Here is a 20555-nt window from a genome sequence, read left to right as displayed (position 1 = left end):
TAAATAAAATTATTATTATTATTATTATATTACTAGTGACTGGGGAAAGTAGTAATATTACAGTAATATATTACTGAGTAATTAGTTACTTGCCCAACACTGTTCATAATTGACTGAATATTAAGAAATTCTCTCTTCCCCCGTCCTCCCTTGTGTAAGGTCAAAGGTCAGGGTCGGCTGAAGGGCAGCAGCATCCCCTGACAGTCACGTGATGACCCGTGGCGACCCCGTGCTACCTTCTTCTGCCCCAGGATGACGGTCCCAACCGCCCCTGTCGCGGTCTCTGGCGCCCCCTAGTGCTCGCCAGGAGGTAACTCAATCCGGATCAGGTGGGACAAAGTCAGCTGACTCCGGCCACAAACAGGAAGTCACGTTCAACCAAACTGCCTACAGAGAAAGAGCCGACTCGTTTTCGTTTCGCACACAGAAGAAGAAGAAAAAAAGGACTTGGGACTGACAAAGAATGTTCAGCGGAGACGACGAAGATGGAGATTTCCTGTCTCCGTCGGGAGGGTGAGTTTGTCCACTCACAGGCTAGCTCTCTTAGCATGTGCGCTAACTAGCTTGCACCGCCACGGGTCAGCTGTGCTCGTTCACGCAGCACATTTCACTTTCAAGGCAATAAAGGTGGCGCATTTTACAGGATGATGAGTGAGGCCACATACAAGTACAGTAGTGTTTGTTTTTTTATGGATCAAGCTGCTCGGACTGTCCGATGTGTTCAGGTCCGTGGGGGGAAAAAAAGATTTCACGGTTGTGTTTGAGCCACTCGGTTAAACTGATACAGACTCTCGACTGTGTGATGTCATTGAGCTCGGGCAGGACTGGGGTCGTCCTCCCCGTCTCCTGTTCGCCGACCTCAGTGGAAAACGTCACGAGGTCAAGGACAGGTGTAGAAGTGGACTCATAGGACCTGGGGAAGAGAGAAACCGACTCCTCTGACACCAGACTACGTCATCACGCGACGACGGATGTTGTTGATGCGGCTATCGCTGCCGCAATGAATTGTGGGTCGTCTATGTCTCCTTTCCTTTCCCATAGCAAGGTCCAGTGTGCCCTATGCTGAAGGAGATAGGAAAGGAAGCACTGAAGCTCCTTTCCTGTGCATTTAGAGAATCCGAACTACTCTTATCGTGGCTGCCGATGAAAATACTTCCGGCGTAACGTCAAGCTTTAGGAAACTTCCTAGGCAAATTTGACAATTCGACCGCACCCCGGGACTCTGCTGTGACGACACAGAGCTGGCTCAGCGTGCTCAAAGTTGGTCAGGAAGTGGGATGAAAAGTGCAACAGTTCTACAGTGGAAGTGAATTGTATGCCCTTGTTGGTTCCTGTGCATTATGTCATGGAAAGCCACTTCAAAATGGAGGTTCCCTTTGTGTCGATCATCAAATGACGTTGCAGTTGGCTCCAAATCCACAACGCGGCTCAAACCCGGGTTTTTATTTTTTGATGGTGGGGGCGTGAGTGACCAAAATGTTCCCACGCTGCTGCTGACCTGAAAGTCTCAGGCTTATTATCCACTTTGAACCAATTAAACCAGCCAAACCTCGATCACATGACTATAATGTGGCACGTGACACACATCAACCAAATAAGGTGTAATGTGTCACTAAATCTACATATGTCATACATAACTAAATATACAAACTTCATGCGTCATTAATGTCACGTCTTTGCCACGTTCTCAGACTGACCACGGAGTCATGCTCTCTAGCTCTGCATGGCCTTTGTGCGATGGCGGCGCTGTGTGTGTGTGTGTGTGTGTGTGTGTGTGTGTGTGTGTGTGTGTGTGTGTGTGTGTGTGTGTGTGTGTGTGTGTGTGTGTGTGTGTGTGTGTGTGTGTGTGTGTGTGTGTGTGTGTGTGTGTGTGTGTGTGTGTGTGTGTGTGTGTGTGTGAGAGTGTGAGAGTGTGAGAGAGAGAGAGAGCTGGGGGGGACTAAGCAGCCAGCGTAGGGCCCGGGGCAAGAGGAAGGAGTGTTCTTGTAACTAATTCCTCTCACATGCTGCCCGTTAGAGGAGTAAGGTGAAGGCTTCCGCCACAGCCCGTCTCTGCTCAGCAGATAGCCAACGCTGAGTCGGAGCGCCTCACTTTCTCCTGCTGCGCTGTTGAATCTATCACAGTGGTGCGACCGCGCCCGGGCCGGCACGGGGCAGACGGAGGGCTGCAAAGAACATTAGAAGGAGTTTTAACCAACATATGCAAAACGGCGAGCTCCTCCTCATCCCAGCTTCTTACCATCGGAGATGAGGGCCTCAAGGCTTTCAACATGTCCTTCCCGGGAGATGCCAGTGATTACCGGTGGAAGGAGTTCCAGGGGTCAGTAGGAGGCAGCTGGGCACTTTTCCCCTGAACGTTGCAGTGAGGTTAAAGCATGTCATGCCATTTGATATGTGACCAAATGTTGGATCTATTTTTCAAGGTGCAAATGTCAGACCGTTCAATTGTTCCTCAGATATAAAGATGTTCTGCTTCTCTCTAGTACTATATCAGTGTAAATGACAAAGAGATCTTCTGTCTTTGGAAACCTTTATGTGCGGTCTTTTAACTAGTTTATCGGAGCATCACATGCTGCCTGTTTTCTCCAGTGGATGGACTTTGCTCAGTTGTCACAGAGCGTTTCACGTAGCTCCACGATGCGGAGAAAGAACGTTGTGGCAGTTTAGACCAATAATTTTTGTCTGACATCGTTATAGATGCAATAATCTTTCAGTTAATCGGATAAATAAAAAATCTTTTAAAATAATAATGTGTAATGGAAATCATTGCTAGATGAAGTCCTGCAGTTGTTTTTTTTTTTTTACATGTTTGTGCGGATAGAATGAGCATTAATAGAGCTGCAACAGTTAATCGATTACTAAATGAATCGCCAACTATTTTGATAATCGTTTAATCAGTTCAGGTTGCTTTTATGAAGAAAAAAGTAAATATTCTCTGATTTCAGCTTCTTAAATGTGAATATTTTCTGGTGTCTTTGCTCCTCTGTGACAGTAAACTGAATATCGTTGGTGTGTGGACAAAACAAAACATCATCTTGGTGATTTATGGGAAACACAGTCGACATTTTTCACCAATTTATGCCATTTTATGGACCAAACAACGAATCCATTAATCGAGAAGTTAGTTGCAGCCCTACATAAATACACATAAATCGTGTTCTGTGTTGCTCTCACCAGCTTTCATCCTGGTGTGTAAGAACAAGCTTGGCGTCGGAGGCCATGAATTATACCTGACGACAGGACGTTTTTACCCCGAGAGCAAACATAAAGTTGAACAAAGTTCAATTGATCATACGGTTCATCACAAATGTCATAAGCAGATATAAATCAAAGATCATTTGACCGCCTGTTCTCCCTTGAAGGGCCAAGCTGGCTTCCCTGTTCGGACTAGACCAGGCGGTCGGTCAGGGGAACGAGTCCTTTCAGTATACTGCACCCAAACAGCCCCGGAAGAGCTCCAATCCAGGTGAGACGGCACCGTGACGTGAGACCAAAAGTGAATTCAGATCTGTCTATGATGCGAATGTGAACACTGAATATGTCTGGTTCACAGTGTCAGCCACCCAGAAACTACCTCCGACGTCTGCAGCTCCGGCAGTGTTATTTGCCACAGCGGTCCAAGCCTTCAGATAGTGAGGACTCTCTATATATTTAAAAATATATATATATATTTTAATGCCTTTTCTAACACTGATTGAAGTAGTCTGATCTGAATGTTTTTAAACGTTAAATAATATATGGGCTTCACATATTCTCTCCCCATTAAAAGATTTTTGTGCTTTTTTTTATAGTATTAACGGACAGTATGTGAAGCAGGGGAAGCTGGGAGCAGCCGCACTGGGCAACCATACAACAAAAGAGGTTGGAGCTTTGCTAACTGGTCACTTGTTTGAGATTACTGCTTTGACTTGAGGAGTTTTATGAATAATGCACCTCTCCTTCTCTTTCTTGTCCACAGTACAAGCTGCTCCTGTACTTGAGCCAACAGAAACAAGTGACCACCGCCAAGATTCACACGGGCTTTGTTTTCACGGTGAGTAGAGACGCACAGAATGTCGAATGTGGACAATCCGGTAATCTGATGCCTCAAAAGAACATCATGCCCCACTGGGTCGTCCTGCATGTGGTTGGGGAGTTTAACAATGTATTGAAAACATTTGGATCATTTGTAGGATTGAAAATGCTTCAAAGATTGTTCACATATATAAAAAAATATAAATGATTTTAAAAGTAATGTTGCACTGGCTGATTTTTTTCTTTCATTGCACTTCACTTTCAATATACAGTAAATTGTGAGCCACTGACATTGAACAAAAATCTACTAATACTTGAACAAGAAATTGTGATTTTTTTCATATTTAATATATATTTATATATTTAACTACAGAATTTACAAAAACAATAACAAATAAGTGGGATGACTCCGATACCTCTGTACTTTCTGTCTTTACAATACTGATAAAAGCCCAATAATTTAAATCCAGGGTACATTTTTTTTTGTCATTTCTGATTCACAATCAGAAGTTCAGTTTTTATTAGATTTTTATAAATAGATTTCTCATTGTTTTTGGGGCAATACTGATATTAGGGAGTAAAAAAAATTGTGCTACAGACATTTAACAAATCAAAAAAGTCATGAAAGCGAGAGACAAATTGTTTGTGTGATATGATAAGAAAAGCAGACAGATAAATAAATGGGTCAATAAAGTAATTGAAGTTTGAAATTCAATTATTAATTTATTGTTTAAAGACAGGATGAGGAAACAGATAATATTTTTGGTAACTGATCTTTGTGATATTTCTATTAGTCTTTTGTTGATTTTCTCTTTTTAATTTTTTTTTAAATGCATTATTGAAATTCAAAAGAAAGCTGTCCACTCATTGACCTTTTGGCTTATGTGTGTGCAACTGTGTCTCGTGTTCTTCATCAGAAAGAGACCATGCGGCCAAAGCTCCTTGACTTTGGTAAAAAGCTAGTGAGTGGGCTGTGATTTGATATTTTTTTCTTTTTTTTTCCTTGATACATAGCATCAGTGCAGAACATGACACTGTCAGAATATCAAAAAACACAGGCCTGGGCTATAGAGGGAGACAGAAGGGATATGTGATCATTTATGTACTAAAAGAGACACATACACACATTTATACATCATTCCTGTGCACAGGAATGTAGAGAACCCTTCGGTCCAATTCATCACTTCCTGCGTAGCAGATAACTGGGGAAGAATGATTCACTTGTTTTCGTTGTCTTGTCTATCCCGTGTTCCTGACCACATATACCGTCTCTCCTGCAGGTACAACCAAACAACTACTACACTTTTTATGATGACCAGAGGCAGAACTGGTCCCTGATGTTTGAATCGGAGAAAGCTTCCTCAGACTTCTGCAAAGAGGTGAGCGACACAGGAGCAGGCCTACAAATAGAATTCTGAATAATGTTTGACCAACAGTAACAAAGCAAACAGGCTGTGTGTGTGTTTATAGTTCAAGGTCCACAAGTGTCAGGGTTGATCCTTAAAACCTCTATCATTCTGGCCACATGGGATTTAAGGTTTCACCAAATATGATGAGTTATGCTCCTTATACAGATAACGGTATTTCCTATCATGTGCACCAGGTATGCTTGGCAAAAGTGAACAGCGCCGCCTCTTTGGATGCTGTGGTAGTTCAGGATCTGAATCCCGGGGAGGGCCAGGAGGTGGAGAACGGAGACTCCCTGGAGGTGGTGTACACAGGCTGGCTCCTGCAGAACCATACCATCGGCCAGGTCACACACTTCCACCATTATAGAATTGACGCTTGACTCCAGTTCCTGTGAATTTTTCTAGACGTGACGCAAAACTTACTGAATCTCAAATATCATTTCAGATGTTTGACTCCAACCAGAACAAAGACAAGCTGCTCCGACTGAAAATCGGAGCTGGGAAAGTGATCAAAGTGAGTGAGAACACGTGTACAGAGAAAGAAGCTTCAATTCCCATGAAAACAGATTTTTAAAACAATCACTTTTATTTTATTATTTATTTTCTTGTTTTCTTGCGCTATATTTGACTATATTTAATTTCAACCCATTCTGTTTTATTGGTGTTTCTCCATTGATTTCCACTTGGATTAATACGTTTTGTGAGTGATGATGTTTTGTATGTAAAAATATTGTCACTGTTCCACTTTTTTTTCTTCAAATGTTTGTTCCTCTGCAAAAGAGTTTTTCAGAAAATTGAGTAAATTGACTGAAATTGCAACATACACATCTTTGAAAGAATTTTCTGCTGTATATAATGACATCTAAAATCCCACACTATGTTCTCATGTGATGATATCACCACTACAGTGAGCTCTCATCCAGGCTTGTATGACGAGATGCCTTGGTACTTCCTGTCCAACTGAGTAGATTGAAAAAAAAAATGCAGATTACTGTCCAAGCTTTGTTAATTTTAGTTTCTTTATGAGTCTTTAGGGTATTTACTCTTCTAATGAATAATGACAGGGTAACACTGGGTTCCTCAATTAACTAAACTAGCCTCAAACTAGCAGCCTAAACTGTGACTGCATCGTGTTCATCATCATGTCCTCCTCTGTGTGAGCAGGGCTGGGAGGAAGGGATGCTGGGGATGAAGAAGACAGGCCGCCGTCTCATTGTCGTCCCTCCACACCTTGCTTATGGATCCAAGGGAGTCCCCAACCGCATTCCGGCAAACAGCACTCTTATTTTTGAAGCAGAACTTCGTCGGGTACACGCAACAATCTTTTACTCCCCTCCTTCACGTGCTCTTGTAGTCGACGCTCCCTAACATACCTGATCAGTCTTGAATGCCTCAGTTATGTCTTTGTTTAAGAAGCTAAAACGTCTTGCTTCGTGCTTAAGGTGAAGTTTTCCAAGGACAGTGGCTCTGACCGGGCCAGTGCCAGCTCCAGAGACTCTGCTGCTCCTTCCCCGGCCCCCAGCGTGGAGAATCTGACGTCAGAGCCTGCAGTACAGACAACCGCCCCAAGCACAGGCAGACCAGGGTAGGTCAGGAAACAGCATTATCCTTAACTTAAACGTTTTTTGCATTTTGTCTCTAACCATTTTTTTCTACTCTTTTTTTTTCAGGGAGCCACCACTTCGTGCAAAGTCAAACTCTCTCAGTGAACAGCTGGCCGTAAGCACCCTCACTGCTTGTCTTCTTCCTCATAGAGCATATTGTTTATGTTTTATTTTGCACAAGTGTTGCATGTCATTCTCTATTCAAACTCCAGAATCCAGATGCCACTAAAGCCAAGCTGATTTCTCGCATGGCAAAGATGGGCCAGCCCATGTTGCCCTTTCTGACAGGAGTGACCAGCCAGCCGGAATCCAGTGACTCCGAGCTCGAGGTCGGAATCTCAAGAAAGAGGTTTTTCTATCTGTAGATGTTAAAGCAAAAAAAACCTGGCTAAAATCTGTCAGAAGTCAACAAAAACCATGTGAGGATGTTTGTATGGAAAACCCCTAAACAGTTTATCTTACTTCTCAAAAATATATACATCAGTGAGCCCCACTGTTCCTTGGGACACACACACTCTATTTCTTTTGACTGAATCCCACACACACCCCTTCTGCTAGAAATACTCACTAGTGCAGCAAATTTAATATTTGTTATATAAATGTATTATTTTTTTACATGATATACTTGTATTGTTCTATGAAATAGTTTCAACAAATGCACTGTTTCATCCTTTTGTGTAATATTCAAGTTTTACGGAACAATTTGTGAGTCACATGAGATTTATTTATTCAGCAGGAACTAACAGGTTTTGGCCTAAGAGCCATACACAGGGAAGGGAATTTGGAAGGTGTCGAGAGACACACTAACGCATTTTTGGTTTGGGTCTTTCCATGGGATTTATTGACACTGAGGAAAATGCAGGACATGCAACGGTTAAATTCTTTGAGTTGCTTTTAAGTTTTTGGCAAGACTGATATAGGAACCAATAGCTGTCTGTCTGTCTGTCGGTCGCTCGTCTGTCTGTCAAGTCATGGATAAAAGAGTCTTTTTGTCATTACTAAGTTCCTGTCACTGTGTGTTGCTCTACAGGACACCAGTGGCATCAGAGTGAAGGATCAGCCTGTAGCTTCATCTCCAGTGCAGATCTCCAATGCAGCTCCAGCTTCAGCACACGGTTAGCTTCTTCTACTGCTTCCTGTATGCACTTACCCTGGATTACAAAGGACACACGATTTTTTTGTGATGATGTACAGTATTTTTCCCTAGTGACCTAAACTCAATCTTTTAAATTCTGCAGTACATCCGCATCCTCACACTGCTCCACCTTCTAGCTTAGTTCCTATTATGAGCACTGTCGCCCCACAGCCGGGGCTGCCAGGCAGCAGCCACGCCTTTCAGGTGAGTTTCCACCACATTCTTTAATAACACATAATCATTATGTACACAACACAAGAAAATAAGAAAATAAATGTACGTAATATCCGTGCATCATTTTGTTTCATAGCCGTACTCCTACATGCAGACCTCTGTGGCCCCATCTCAGCTGCAGCCTGTACAGACGGTCCCATACATGGGTAAGAGCATTCAGTTCAGTTGCAAGAAGCCATATCATCAAACCAGAAGAGTGTGAGGTTTATCAATCAATCAATCAGACTTTGTTTATATAGCACTGTGCATACAAAAAAATGCAACATAAAGTGCTTCACATACAATTCAAATGCAACATAAAAAACATACCCCCCTCAATCCAATAGACACACACACACACACAGACACAAACACAGGCATTTACTCACGAACAAACATACAATGCGAGGCCTTAAAGAGCAAAAAGAACTAAGCTATTTGCAGTGAGGAAAACACTAGAGGGAGAGTTACAAGAAAGACAAACTTCTTAAAAAGAAAAGTGAGTAGATTAAAAATAAATGTATACATATATACATGTACACATATAAACATATGTATATATATATGTGTATATATATACATACACAAGAGAAAAGTACAGAGAAAAGTTGTATTAGGGTTAATGCAATATGATGCAAAAGGCTGCACAGAGCAACTAAAAGAGTTTAGGGTCCATTTACCAGTAGTCAATAGTTAATGATATTATAAAGCTCTAAGAATATTTGCTTAATTTAAGTGGTGTTTTATGATTATGTCGTTTTCTCCAGGCCCCAGTGATGTGACTTCCTTCTTGATGACTGAGGCACGACAGCACAACACAGAAATACGGTTAGCTGTTGGAAAAGTAGCAGATAAAGTGGATCAACTCACTTCAAAGGTGAAAAAAAAAATCATATGTTCAAGAATATGTTCATTATGCACATTGAATGGAAAGGTCATACGTAAGGCTCTTGTCTTATTTGACTTCAACAGATCGATGACCTTCAAAGGCAGGGAAGTGTTTCCATGGGTGTGTCGAGTATGTCGATGGAAACCTCCATGATCATGCACAACATCCAAAGAATTGTGCAGGTACACACCTGAATAATACTGCACCTTGTGTTTTTTCCTCAGCTCTTTTTATAACACAAACATTGGTTGTATAACATTTTTTGGCGCACTGGCACTTTTCATGAAAAATGTTTCTAAAAAAAGCTCTTGTTCTGTCTCTAGGAAAATGAATGTTTGAAAAAGGAAGTCTTTGAGAAAAGTTCTCGCGTCGAAGAGCAAAACCGAAAGATCGGGGAGCTCATCAACCAGAACCAGAGGTGAGTCAGACAATGTCAAGTCGTCACAGTTGTGGTTGACCAGAACATCAATGTGTCACCTGAAATCTAAATGTACATGAGGACGCTCGCATTGTTTGAAACCACCAGGTGATTCATGTTATTATTTGTTTTGTAGGATAAAAAATGATCAAACTCGAAAATTGCCTTTGACATTTTCTCATAAAATTTCCTCAGAAAAATCCTACTGCAGTGTGAAACTGAAATTAGTGGATTAAAACCAAAGTAACTGGTTAAAATGAATAAAAACAATGTGACCATTATCTTTGTGTATTTTACGTACTTAAAGTGTTTTCTCCTGGCCACTCTCTGACCTTAAGGAAAAAATGATGGGCTACTGTGGGGAATATATTGGAAATATTTTGTCAATATCTATAAAGCATGAGGAAAGTTTTCACTCTTAATTGTGTTTAAGGTGGATGTAATGTTCAAGTGCTTGTGCTTGTCCAGGTACATGGAGCAGAGCAACATGCTGCTGGAGCAGAGAAACGACTCCCTGAAGTCGTCCAGTGAACAGAACCAGGCCAGAATACTCCAGGCCGAGCAGGACAAGGTGAGCGATTGGATAACTAGTATGTTTGGATTGTGTGTTCAGTGTAAGAATGTTATTATTCTCTTTGTTTGACAGAAGGTAATTGTTTGTGATGGATCATCACGTACACCATAGTATTGTGAATACTGACTCTAGATCATTTTTTTCACAAATCACGGGGGAATATGCAGCTCAATACTGATACCTATTATTGCATCGTCAGAGTTTAGGAGATAAGAAAGTATGTTTCAGGTAGTGTAGAAACAGTAGCTGAATCTCAATGCCTCGAGCCCTGAACCCTCACAGACTTAACTGACATCAGCTGCTCAGTGATTGAGTATAAGAGGCTCCACAGGGTATAAATAGGAATGGGACAGCGCGTTGCACCTAATCACGTTACCTTGACGACGCCACAACATGTGGCTTAATTTGGCAAGTTTGGGACTTTTTTTTTTTTATCTTAGGGCGCACTCACCCTTGGCCCGGTTGATCCTTGCAGTGCTTAAGCGCGGTTGTCCCTCCTTCCTCCCCCCCCCGCTGGCCAGGCCCGGCCTGCTGCACTCACACTGCTTCAAAAGATCCGGGCCAAGGCACGATTGCTTCTCGCTTATACGGCATCACGTCGTAATACGACACACGCATTGATTGACGTCATCGCGGTGTTTTGTTTTTTGAAAACTTGGCATGCTGGGTGGGGGAAGTGGGCTAAAGGGTTCGAACCACTGACCTTCCGGATTGTGAACATGAAAGCATGGAAAGAGATGTGCTGTATCGAGGAGGTGTAAAATGTAGTACGTTGAGAGTGGTACGTTGGCAAGTGTTTGCTCTACTGTAAATATAACCCTTACCCTTGCAGGAGGCCGCACCATGATATCGTACCTCGGATACCACGCAGACCCTCAGTAGAGGCCTAATCTTTGCCTTTTTGAGTTTGTAGTGTAGAGGTTTGGCACCCATGGGACCCTGCGTCTCTCCGCCTGGAGTCTTAGAAGGCTGACTGGGCCAACGTGGGCCACAATTCTACAGTATATACAGTGAGCTTGATGGGTAGTGGTTAGAGGTGAGGGGGAGAGGGCAGGCATGACAGAGCAAAGAGGGAACAGACTTTAAGAGGAATAAAAAAGGCCTACAACCATAACACATTTTAAACATCACATTTTGACACTTCCCTGAATCTCTAAATTTGTTGATATTCTTTTTTTCCAAGACTGAAGAGGGGTTCTTTTTATGATTTTAATAAAACCATTAGAAATCAGCTGTAAATTTGAACTAGGAAGTGAAGAGTACCTCCACATTAAAACTTTCACTTCAGGAAAACACTGATAAAATCAGGGGAGATGGGTTTGAAGCATGTGCTGTCTTGTTTCCTGATAATCCCATAATAATGCCAAGTGCTCCAGTCTTTGCCAATTTCTCTCTGCCTGCTGTGGAAAATGTAGCATTTACTGCTCTCTCTCCTCAGCCTGCACTGCCTCAGGACCTGGGCTCTGGCCAGGTGAGCCTGTTTTCTGTGTACTGCTACTAGACCGTGGTCACAAAAGTATCTGCAGAATACGTTAAAAAAATAAATTACAATTCAAATCGGCAGACTCTATTAAAACGAGCAAATCAAACACACCTCCTCGGTTCTCAGTGAAATTAGGGAACTGACAGTTTAAACCCTGAAAGAAAAACCTGCTCTCTGTGCCGAAAATAGATTTTGCAATGATCCATTTACTGGGATGCAGCAACAAGTCCCTGAGACAGTCAACGGCCAGTCCCCCAGTCACAAGCCACTTCCTGTGGCTGCCAGTTAGTTTTGTGATTTCACATTTCACTTTCCGGGACGAAACAACTGATCTGATAATCGTGTCTGCCCCGATTAAACATCCAAACATGCCACACAAACTACCACGAAAGCGTGTGCAACTACTATTTGACCCAGATCTAACGGCTTTCACTGGAATAATCCGTTTCATGTCACGCTTCATTGGCATTTTAACAGCATTTGCTCATTTCTTTTTCCAGTCTATCTCCTTTTATTCATGAGTCATTACTCTTCATTTTTCTTCCACAGGGTCACGCTGCTCACACCACCGTCAGCAGCAGCCCCTCACCCAGACTGTCACCGTTCTGTCACAATTGTCCGTTTGTGGCCTCTCACCAATCCCTCTGTCCTCCTTCGCCCCCCGCCCAGGTCCGTCTGACGGAGGATCTGGCTTCGTCCGTGGCCCGGCTGTCTCAGCTGCAGCTGGAGGCTTCGTCCCACCAGCAGAGGGCTGTGGAGCTGCAGAGTAAACTGGGCTCAGTGTTGCAGGACACTGAGGGCTACTGCCAACGCATCACAGCCCTGGAAACACAGTTGGAAGGTTTGTCTCAATAGAGTTTCCATTGTTTTGTTATTTAAGGATAATTAAATTGGAAACCTTGGACAGTATTAAGCTACATGTCTCCAGGTTATTCGGTACTTCTGGCTAAAACTATTGCAGTCCTCGTGGAGGTTCTAGTGTTTTTATTGAAACTGATTTAAAAAGGCATTCAATTTTACCGTTATATTGCGGGCTTTAGATTGTGAAACATTCTAATATTAATTCTACTCTCCTTGATACAATACAAGGACAATTCACAAGGACGGTTCACCCTCAGCGCCATCGGAGCGGGTCTGAGCGTCTCTCTATGTGCTGCTGACAGACGAGCATTGAGCTGATCACGCCCCCTGTACTGGACATGCTCCGACAGATCATATACCAAATTAAGATCGATTCCGATAAGACCGTCAGATCGCCCACCCCTAATTGATACCCATCTTAACGTGTGTGAACACATTCCTTTCCAAGTAGATGTCCAATAATCGACAATCAAATTGTGGATTGGGGGAGGGAGGAGGGAGATATGCTGCCTTTTTTTTTCTTTTTCTTTTTTCTTTTGGGTTTTTTAAAATTTATTTAAAATTTATTTTATTTTTATTTTTTAATTTGAAGTATGTATATTTTGTTGTGTGCATTTTATATTTGTTTAAAATAGTTATACGTTAAAAACAAATAAAAACTTAAATGACAAAAAACAATCGAATCGAGGCACATCGTGCATCATATATCATACATGCCAACGGACTCAGGTTGACATCGAAGAAACGGCGGTCTAACAAAGCTGTGTTTCTGTGTTTTCAGAGCTGAAGGAGACCGCAGAGAGGACGCAGGCCCAGTACCGCTCAGAGAGGCAAAAGCGCAAAGAGACGGAGCTGAGGGTTGTCAACATGGAGGAGGAACTGCAGGACCTTAGGGCTGATAAAGAAGGTCTGGAACGAGTAAGTACACTTTCTTGTTTTTTGTCCCTCTGTCGTGGAAATCAGGCTGGACCTTGGTTCTCTACTGAGGGTCTGAACTTAGTATCGGTCCTCACAGAGGTCACCGTGGAAACAAGGATAATAGTGTACTTTAGATTATTCACACCCGTCAATGTATTGCACACTTTATTGTTGTAGATTTAATCGTGAATTCATACATCGACACCTGTGTCCATCAATCAACACGCAACCATCGAGATGTCTTCTGACAAAAAGTGTTCAGACCTTTTGCTGTGTTGCTCCAAACTGTGGTCGTCTGCATCCTGATCCTGAGCTGTGTCGAGGACTTAACTTGAGTCCTCGTGTGGCAAACTGAAATGATTGGATTAGAAAGACACTGTATGTCAGGACAATAACCACTGAGTCCACGGAGAGCTCCCTGTAGAGTGTATGAAACCGTTTTAAAGCTTTGAGTTTCCCCAAGAGCTGTGGAGGACTGTGGCAACTTGTCAGTGAACTGGGCCCAGTGACTCCGAGAGTGTGAGGGAAAAGATTATCTGGTCTGATGAGGCAACAATGGAACTCTCTAAGAACTCCAAACCCTCTTGTGAGGATCTGCCAGGAAGAATGGGATAGACTACAACTCCAGACTGGAAGGTGTAACTGCTGACAAAGTGCTGAATTATGTCTCTGAATACTTTTGTATTACAGATTTAGCTTTTTACTTACATCTGCAAATGAAATATCTAAAAGCGTATGGAATATTTGTCCTGTAAATTCTGACAGCTGATTTCTGTCCCTTTAAGACACTTGTGGAGAGGAAAAAGAAGTGGCAGGCGGAGCGGCAGCAACGGGACGAGGAGGTGGAGGAGCTGCGCAAGAGCAGCCAGCAGGAGCTGGACAACGTCCGAGCCCAGCTGCGTAAGGCCAGGACCAGCACTGACAACGCCGCATCTGAACAGGTTACATTTGACTGAAGGATACTGCAGGAACGTGAATGATCATGTGATTCACTGCATGACATTGGTCCACTAATGGCACGTCCCCTGTGTGTGTTGCAGTTGTCTCAGCTGCAGGCAGAGCTTGAGCAGGACTGGAGGGGGAAGTGTGAGCAGATGTTGACGTCTGCTAAAGAGCAGCACAGGAGAGACGTGGCGGAACTAACAGAGCAGAGGGACGCTCTGCAGGACTCGCTCGCCCAGCTACGGGAAAAGGTACATGATAAAACACACACTCACACGCAAGTTCATGTCATTTCATGTAAAGGTTTGTCTCATTGGTTGTAGACTTGAAGAGGAGGAAATTGTCAAGTGATGTATTATTATATACAAAATACTTTGCCATATTTTTTGTGGGCTAGATAGTTAACTTGAAAAACATAAATCAGCTAGTTAATTATCTAATTTGTTGTAGCTACTGTACAGACTTACATATTTTTTGGGTTTTTACAACATTTTTCTGTAATGCAGACTTTTAATGATCAATGTTTGCTAAGAAATATACAATATTTGGCAGCTTTTTGTGTCTTGTCACGTTTTTGTTTTCATTCGGTCAAAGTCGACCATGTAGTGTGAGAATTGTGAACATATGATATTCGATTGCCTTATCCCGGCTTCTGTCGCTCTCAACAGTTCACACTTCTGAAGCAGTCGAGGGATTCTGAAGAGCAGATTTCGCTCCAGTACCGCGGGCAGACGGAAGAGCTGCAGGCCCTTCAGGAAAAAGTAAGATGGATGACGAGTCGTCAGTCAGCTGATCTCCCCCTAAATAGATTAAATGATCATCATTGCTGGGGAATGATGTCAGGGATGTCGCTTGACAGGAATTTAGCACGACATTGAGTTTACATACACGTAGGAGAACATCCCTCCGTACACACTCACATAAAACAAAAAGCTCTGTCACACGCATTCACTGCATGTTCATATTGTTTAAGCACACGGCCTTGGAGCGGCAGGAAGCAGCTGTACGGGAGAAGCTTGAAAGAAAAGTGGCCGAACTGGAGAAGAAACTGGCAGAGCAGGAGAATTCAGGAGACACTGCAGCAGAGGTGAGGTCACACACACACACACACACACACACACACACACACACACACACACACACACACACACACACACACAAATGAAACTATGAAATGAGGTTTAGAACCATTACACCCTCCAGTCACCTCGTCCCCTTTTTGTCTGGAACCTGTCACCATAGCACGGAGGTCAGTGTATGTTTTGGTCATCCGATTTTCGAAAAAAACGAGCTGTTCTTGTTCATCTGTGACAACAAGGTCAGTCTATCCGGACCTGGTCACATTCAGCGTCCTAGCTCGTTTTCCGTTTCTGTTTCTGTTTTTGAGTGATTCTATTTTTTGTTATCCAAAATAGAAAATGAAAATCAACAGTCAGAGACACTTTATGTCGTGTATATAATAACCTATATACAATGTGCACACTGGGTATGCATCGCGCCCCCCCCCCCCCCCCGACGCTTAGCATTAGTAGAATGTGATCAAACATTACATCGTATAAAACAGCCGCTGAACCACTAGTGACATACCATCATTCACTTTTCAAACGTTGCGTCATTATGAATATTCTGTTTCTGCTGTGAGATCCTGAACCCTACACACCAGGACTCCATCATCTTTCACAGTTTATGTCTGAGACCTTCTAAATCCTTTGTTTGCTTCCAGAAGCAGACGATGACTCCAGGAAGTTGAATTCTCTTTGGACATGTTAGTGATTTAACGATCCTCTTTTTTTTCCATGTATAATAGCGCAGATGGTCAGGGATGATGCAATGATCCCCAGAATCAGACTAAAACATGTCATATCACTTTTTTATGTTATATTTATTTAATAGCTGAAATTAAATGTTTAATTCAGCCTTTATTTGCCTGTTTGACCTGGACAAACGATCACTGACAGTTTGGTAAAGATTGCGACGTAAACATAATCCAAAATAATAATTACAGCCTTTTGTTTTTGGAAATAATGTTATGAAAATGTAACCAACTCTGCTGCTGCTGCACTCTGTTAGTACGGTGTTCTGTGTGTGTGGCATTAATGCCTGAATCACATCACAACCTTCGTCTTCACATGTCGTGCAGTCGGTTGAAAAACAGAAGTGGAAAAAATGACGAAAACAAAATAGGTGGAAGGACGAGCAAAACATAAATACAGGGGGTTGTGTGATCTTAGATTAGGTTTGTACGTTATGTGTATGATGTCACCAACTTAAGTGACTAGAATTTTATGAATCAAAGCTACACTAATCAATACAGCACCACTGGATTCTGCTGGACTCCGCCTGTCTGAGAGTCTGCACGCGATGGGGTGCACAGGAAATGACCTCACGACGTGTGCCACTGTGTTCAGCACTGTGCGCCAGAGGAAAGACTCATGAGCTCCGATTATTCATGTTATTACATGACGAATGCTGCCTGGTCACCTCAGAGCAGAGTTGCAACCTGTCCTGGAATTTGAGTCCCTGCTTTATGTTAGATGTTTGTTCTGTTGGTAAAAGTTTCAAGGTCAAATTCATGAATGTGACATTTCTGAGCAGCGTAAACTGAGGCCGTCCGTGTGTCCCCGCAGGTGAAGCGCGTGATGAACGGAGTGTTTCATTCTCTGCGCGGGGAGTTTGACCTCGGCGAATCGTACTCGGGCCAGGCCGTGCTGGCGGTGGTTGTCACGACCATTAAGGTAGGTTACTTCCTTCGTGAACACAAACACCTAATCAGCCTCTCTCTGGCAGTCTGCAAGGTAGGCAAAGAGAATACATCTGAGTAATGACACGAAGCAATGGACATCTATGGATCGAAATAAGTAGGACAGCAACTAACGCTTAGTTTCATTACCGATTAATCTCCCGATTATTTTCTCGATTAATCGATTAGTTGATTGGTCCATAAAATGTCGATTGTGATTTCCAAAACCTGAGATGATGTTTTGTTTTTGTCCTCACACCAAATATATTTAGTTTACTGTCATAGAGGTGCAAAGAAACCAGAAAACATTCAATTAAATATCCACTTAAGAGGCTGAAATCATAGAATTTTGACCTTTTTTTTTTATAAACACTTAAATCGATTGTCAATATGTTGGTGATTCATTTAGTAGCCATAGTAACACTTTTGCCTTTTTTCCCCCAGAATGTAACTCTGCAGCTGCTCAGCGGCACGCACGAATCCTCCCTCCCTCATGAGGAGGAGGAGGAGGAAGAGAAGGAGGAGAAGGAGGAAGAGGCAGAGGAGGAAGAAGAAGAAAGTGATGATGTGAAACATATGGAGGAGAAACCTCATCAGAATGTACACGTGAATGGAGAAGGACAAGTCGGAGAGGAAGAACAGGAGGAGGAGGAGGAAGAGGAACAAGAGGGGGCTGAGTTGGATTCTCCCCGAGTCAGTGAGAACCAGAGGGATCAGGAAGTGTCAGCGCAGGACAAGACAGAGACGGAGTCAAAGACACAAAGCCAGACGGAGGTATCACAGGCCGCCGATCTCCATCCAGTGTCCTTAAGTGAAGTGACGCCACATGAGACAGCAGCAGCTGAGTGTGAAGGACAGCGCGCGCAGGTGGAACACAGTGTTCCAGAGAGTCCAACAGAGCCGAGAGACGCTGACGCGACTGCAGGTCCAGAGGACAGACATGATCGGAGCTCGGCTCCCGTGGATGGACAGGAAAGTGCCGCGGTGAGCAGGGAGGTGGACGAGGAGAACACGGTCAACGGGGAGCACGGAGGGGAGGTGGCCGCTGCTCCTCAGGAAGCTTTCGGACCGCCGGCCAACCCGCCTCCACCACCAGACGCACTTCAGAGCGGCGCACGGTGAGTCGTGTCACGAGCGGTCAGCGGGAGAATGTGGTGAATATTGAGTCTGAACAAAGTCTGGCCTGATAGACAGGCAACAAATATAAAACAAAACCTTAAAGCTACAGTGTGTAATATTTAGAAGAACTTACTCACAGAAATTGAATATATTGTCCACAACTGTGTGTTCATATATGTATAATCAACTTTGAGTTAGTTGAGTTAAATATAGTTCCATGAGGTGGACCCGACCTCCATGTGAGTCTCCATGTTTGCATCGTCGTGTTGAACACGGATGTTGCACAAAACGGACCAGAATACGTTGCTGCACGTTGAAATTCCAGCGCTGCCGGGAATGGAATCAGCGGTTCGCCACCATAAAGTGTCCCCTGTCGGTCGCTCAGTTGGTTGCGGTTTGCAACTCTACTAGCAGATGGCGGCAATTTTTTTTTTCTAAATTACACACTGGGGCTTTAAAATGTAAAAAATTAAAAAACTACAAATGAAACAAGTCCTTACAGATGGTGTCAGAGTACAATAACAACAGCAGCCTAAAGACTGAACTCCTCCTTCAAAATCTTTTCCAAGAACCAGACTTTTGGATACAATCTTTCGTGTTCAGTCTCATCGGTTCTAATATTGTCTCCCCAACATACAAGACCATAAAACGGACCTCGGCCATAAAAAGAATTTTTAAAGTTTCCATAGGAACTCACAGGACTTTTGAACATGTTATGTTCTTCCAGTTGCATCATCATTATAATCCCCAGCTAATTTGCATGAGGAAATCATTTCTTTCTTTTGTTTTACTTGTAAACGCATTTGTTTAGTCCACAGTTTCTCAACTGATTTACCAGAAGATGGAACACGTGCACAGTACGACACGTCTCCAGTCATCGTTTATGATTATGATTTATTTACAAAGTTGCGTTGCTGTGCTGCGCTTCAGAACACTCTGCAGGAGACGGACAAATCCTCTTCTCCACCAGCAGAGCTCGTATACAGTATGTTCAACTCGTGAGTCCTTGAATTGCGGCCCAAAGTTCATTGATGGATGAAGTCTCTGAGTCCAATAACCTCACTGTTATTAACTATGTTACAGTTGTAACCCCCCCTCCCCCTTCTCTACTGATGTAAACGTGAATTCCTGTAAACTAACAGTTTGTCTCTCTACTCTCTGGTCTCTTGCTCCGCCCTCATCTTCCTCCACGGTTTGTCTACTCCCCACCCCCCCACACACCCCCCACACACACACACCACCACTCTGTCTCTGCTATTCTCTCAGCCTGACTGAGGGAACTAGTGAGGAAAATGGAACAGAGCCATTTTTCCAGACCCCTTCTCCTGCCAAACCCCCCACAGCGCCCAGCGAGGAGGAAGAGGAGGACGACATGGTAAGGGAGGATCTGTAGAGTTCAAGCAAAGCTCTCAGATTAGATTCAGCAGCTGCCTCACCCCCCACCCCCCCTCCTCAGATCTCCTCTGGTCGTTTGTCCCGACGTTAACTCAGACAGTGAATAGATAAAGATAAAAATCTTATCAGCGACATTGTTGGACGCCATGTTTTCATCCGTCTCACTTTCTGTCCAGGGCTTGAAGGGCTGTCCACCGCCCGCCCCTCTGTTCGGAGAGGACGAGGACGACGACGACGATCTGGACTGGCTGAACTGATATTGAACCAGAATGATGTAATTCTGCGTCTTAATATTTTGACTCCACGAAACCCGCCGCCGGGTGGTTGACCTGCTCTTCCCGCCCGGTTGAGCAGTGAGGACGACGGCCGGACGGACGGACGGACGGACGGACGGAGCTCCCCCCGTCTCAGCTGCAGCCCGACTCTGGTTTGTGTTGGAACCAGAACACTGTAAATCCACAAAGGAGTTCAAACAGAACAAATTAACATTAATCATGTGATGTCCGTCGGCGATTGCAAATTTAAAAAGCAATTTTTTTTACGTGGCACTGTAGCAGATCAGTTTGTTGAATCAGCAGTAATCCTGTCGTCAGTGGTTTCAGACTTTTTAATCATCAGCTTGCTGCTTTAAGAGTAGAACTTTTACACGTTGTCGCTAACCTGAAATTAATTCCATGAAATAAATGGTGTTTAACTTTTCTCCCTCAGTTTTTTTTGTGCGTCACCAATACGTTTCTGATGTAGTTTTTAAAGGTCTGCGCCTAGTCCCAGATTTCAGGATATTTAAAAACAAATACAAATCTTTGTATTTGTGCTTGAAAACTGTACATGGAGCACGATG

General features: G+C 43.4%; 1 protein-coding gene across 3 annotated transcripts; it reads left to right on the top strand.

The window, feature by feature from the left end:
• The first annotated feature begins 335 nt into the window (after window positions 1–335).
• fkbp15b (FKBP prolyl isomerase family member 15b) lies at window positions 336–20413 on the top strand. 3 transcript variants are annotated; one of them, XM_035640227.2, is made up of 29 exons: window positions 337–513; window positions 3363–3466; window positions 3554–3632; window positions 3792–3861; window positions 3959–4033; window positions 5295–5393; window positions 5618–5767; window positions 5869–5937; window positions 6588–6731; window positions 6866–7008; window positions 7094–7142; window positions 7240–7356; window positions 8058–8142; window positions 8266–8366; window positions 8473–8542; window positions 9143–9252; window positions 9348–9446; window positions 9588–9682; window positions 10151–10253; window positions 12289–12580; window positions 13382–13518; window positions 14304–14459; window positions 14559–14711; window positions 15129–15221; window positions 15434–15547; window positions 17088–17195; window positions 17645–18318; window positions 19586–19694; window positions 19891–20413. In XM_035640227.2, the coding sequence occupies exons 1-29, from the start codon at window positions 464–466 to the stop codon at window positions 19969–19971; spliced, it is 3729 nt and encodes a 1242-aa protein (XP_035496120.2). In that variant the 5' UTR covers window positions 337–463; the 3' UTR covers window positions 19972–20413. The 3 variants fall into 3 exon arrangements, with proteins under 3 accessions (XP_035496122.2, XP_035496120.2, XP_035496121.1); XM_035640228.2 differs by having other exon boundaries at window positions 338–513; window positions 12409–12580; XM_035640229.2 differs by lacking the exon at window positions 19586–19694 and having other exon boundaries at window positions 336–513.
• The last annotated feature ends 142 nt before the right edge of the window (window positions 20414–20555 follow it).

This window comes from Scophthalmus maximus, chromosome 3 (genome assembly GCF_022379125.1).
Source record: "Scophthalmus maximus strain ysfricsl-2021 chromosome 3, ASM2237912v1, whole genome shotgun sequence".
Taxonomy (NCBI): domain Eukaryota; kingdom Metazoa; phylum Chordata; class Actinopteri; order Pleuronectiformes; family Scophthalmidae; genus Scophthalmus; species Scophthalmus maximus.
The sequence above is the reverse complement of the archived record's forward strand: the minus strand, read 5'-3'. Positions and strand labels throughout refer to the sequence as shown.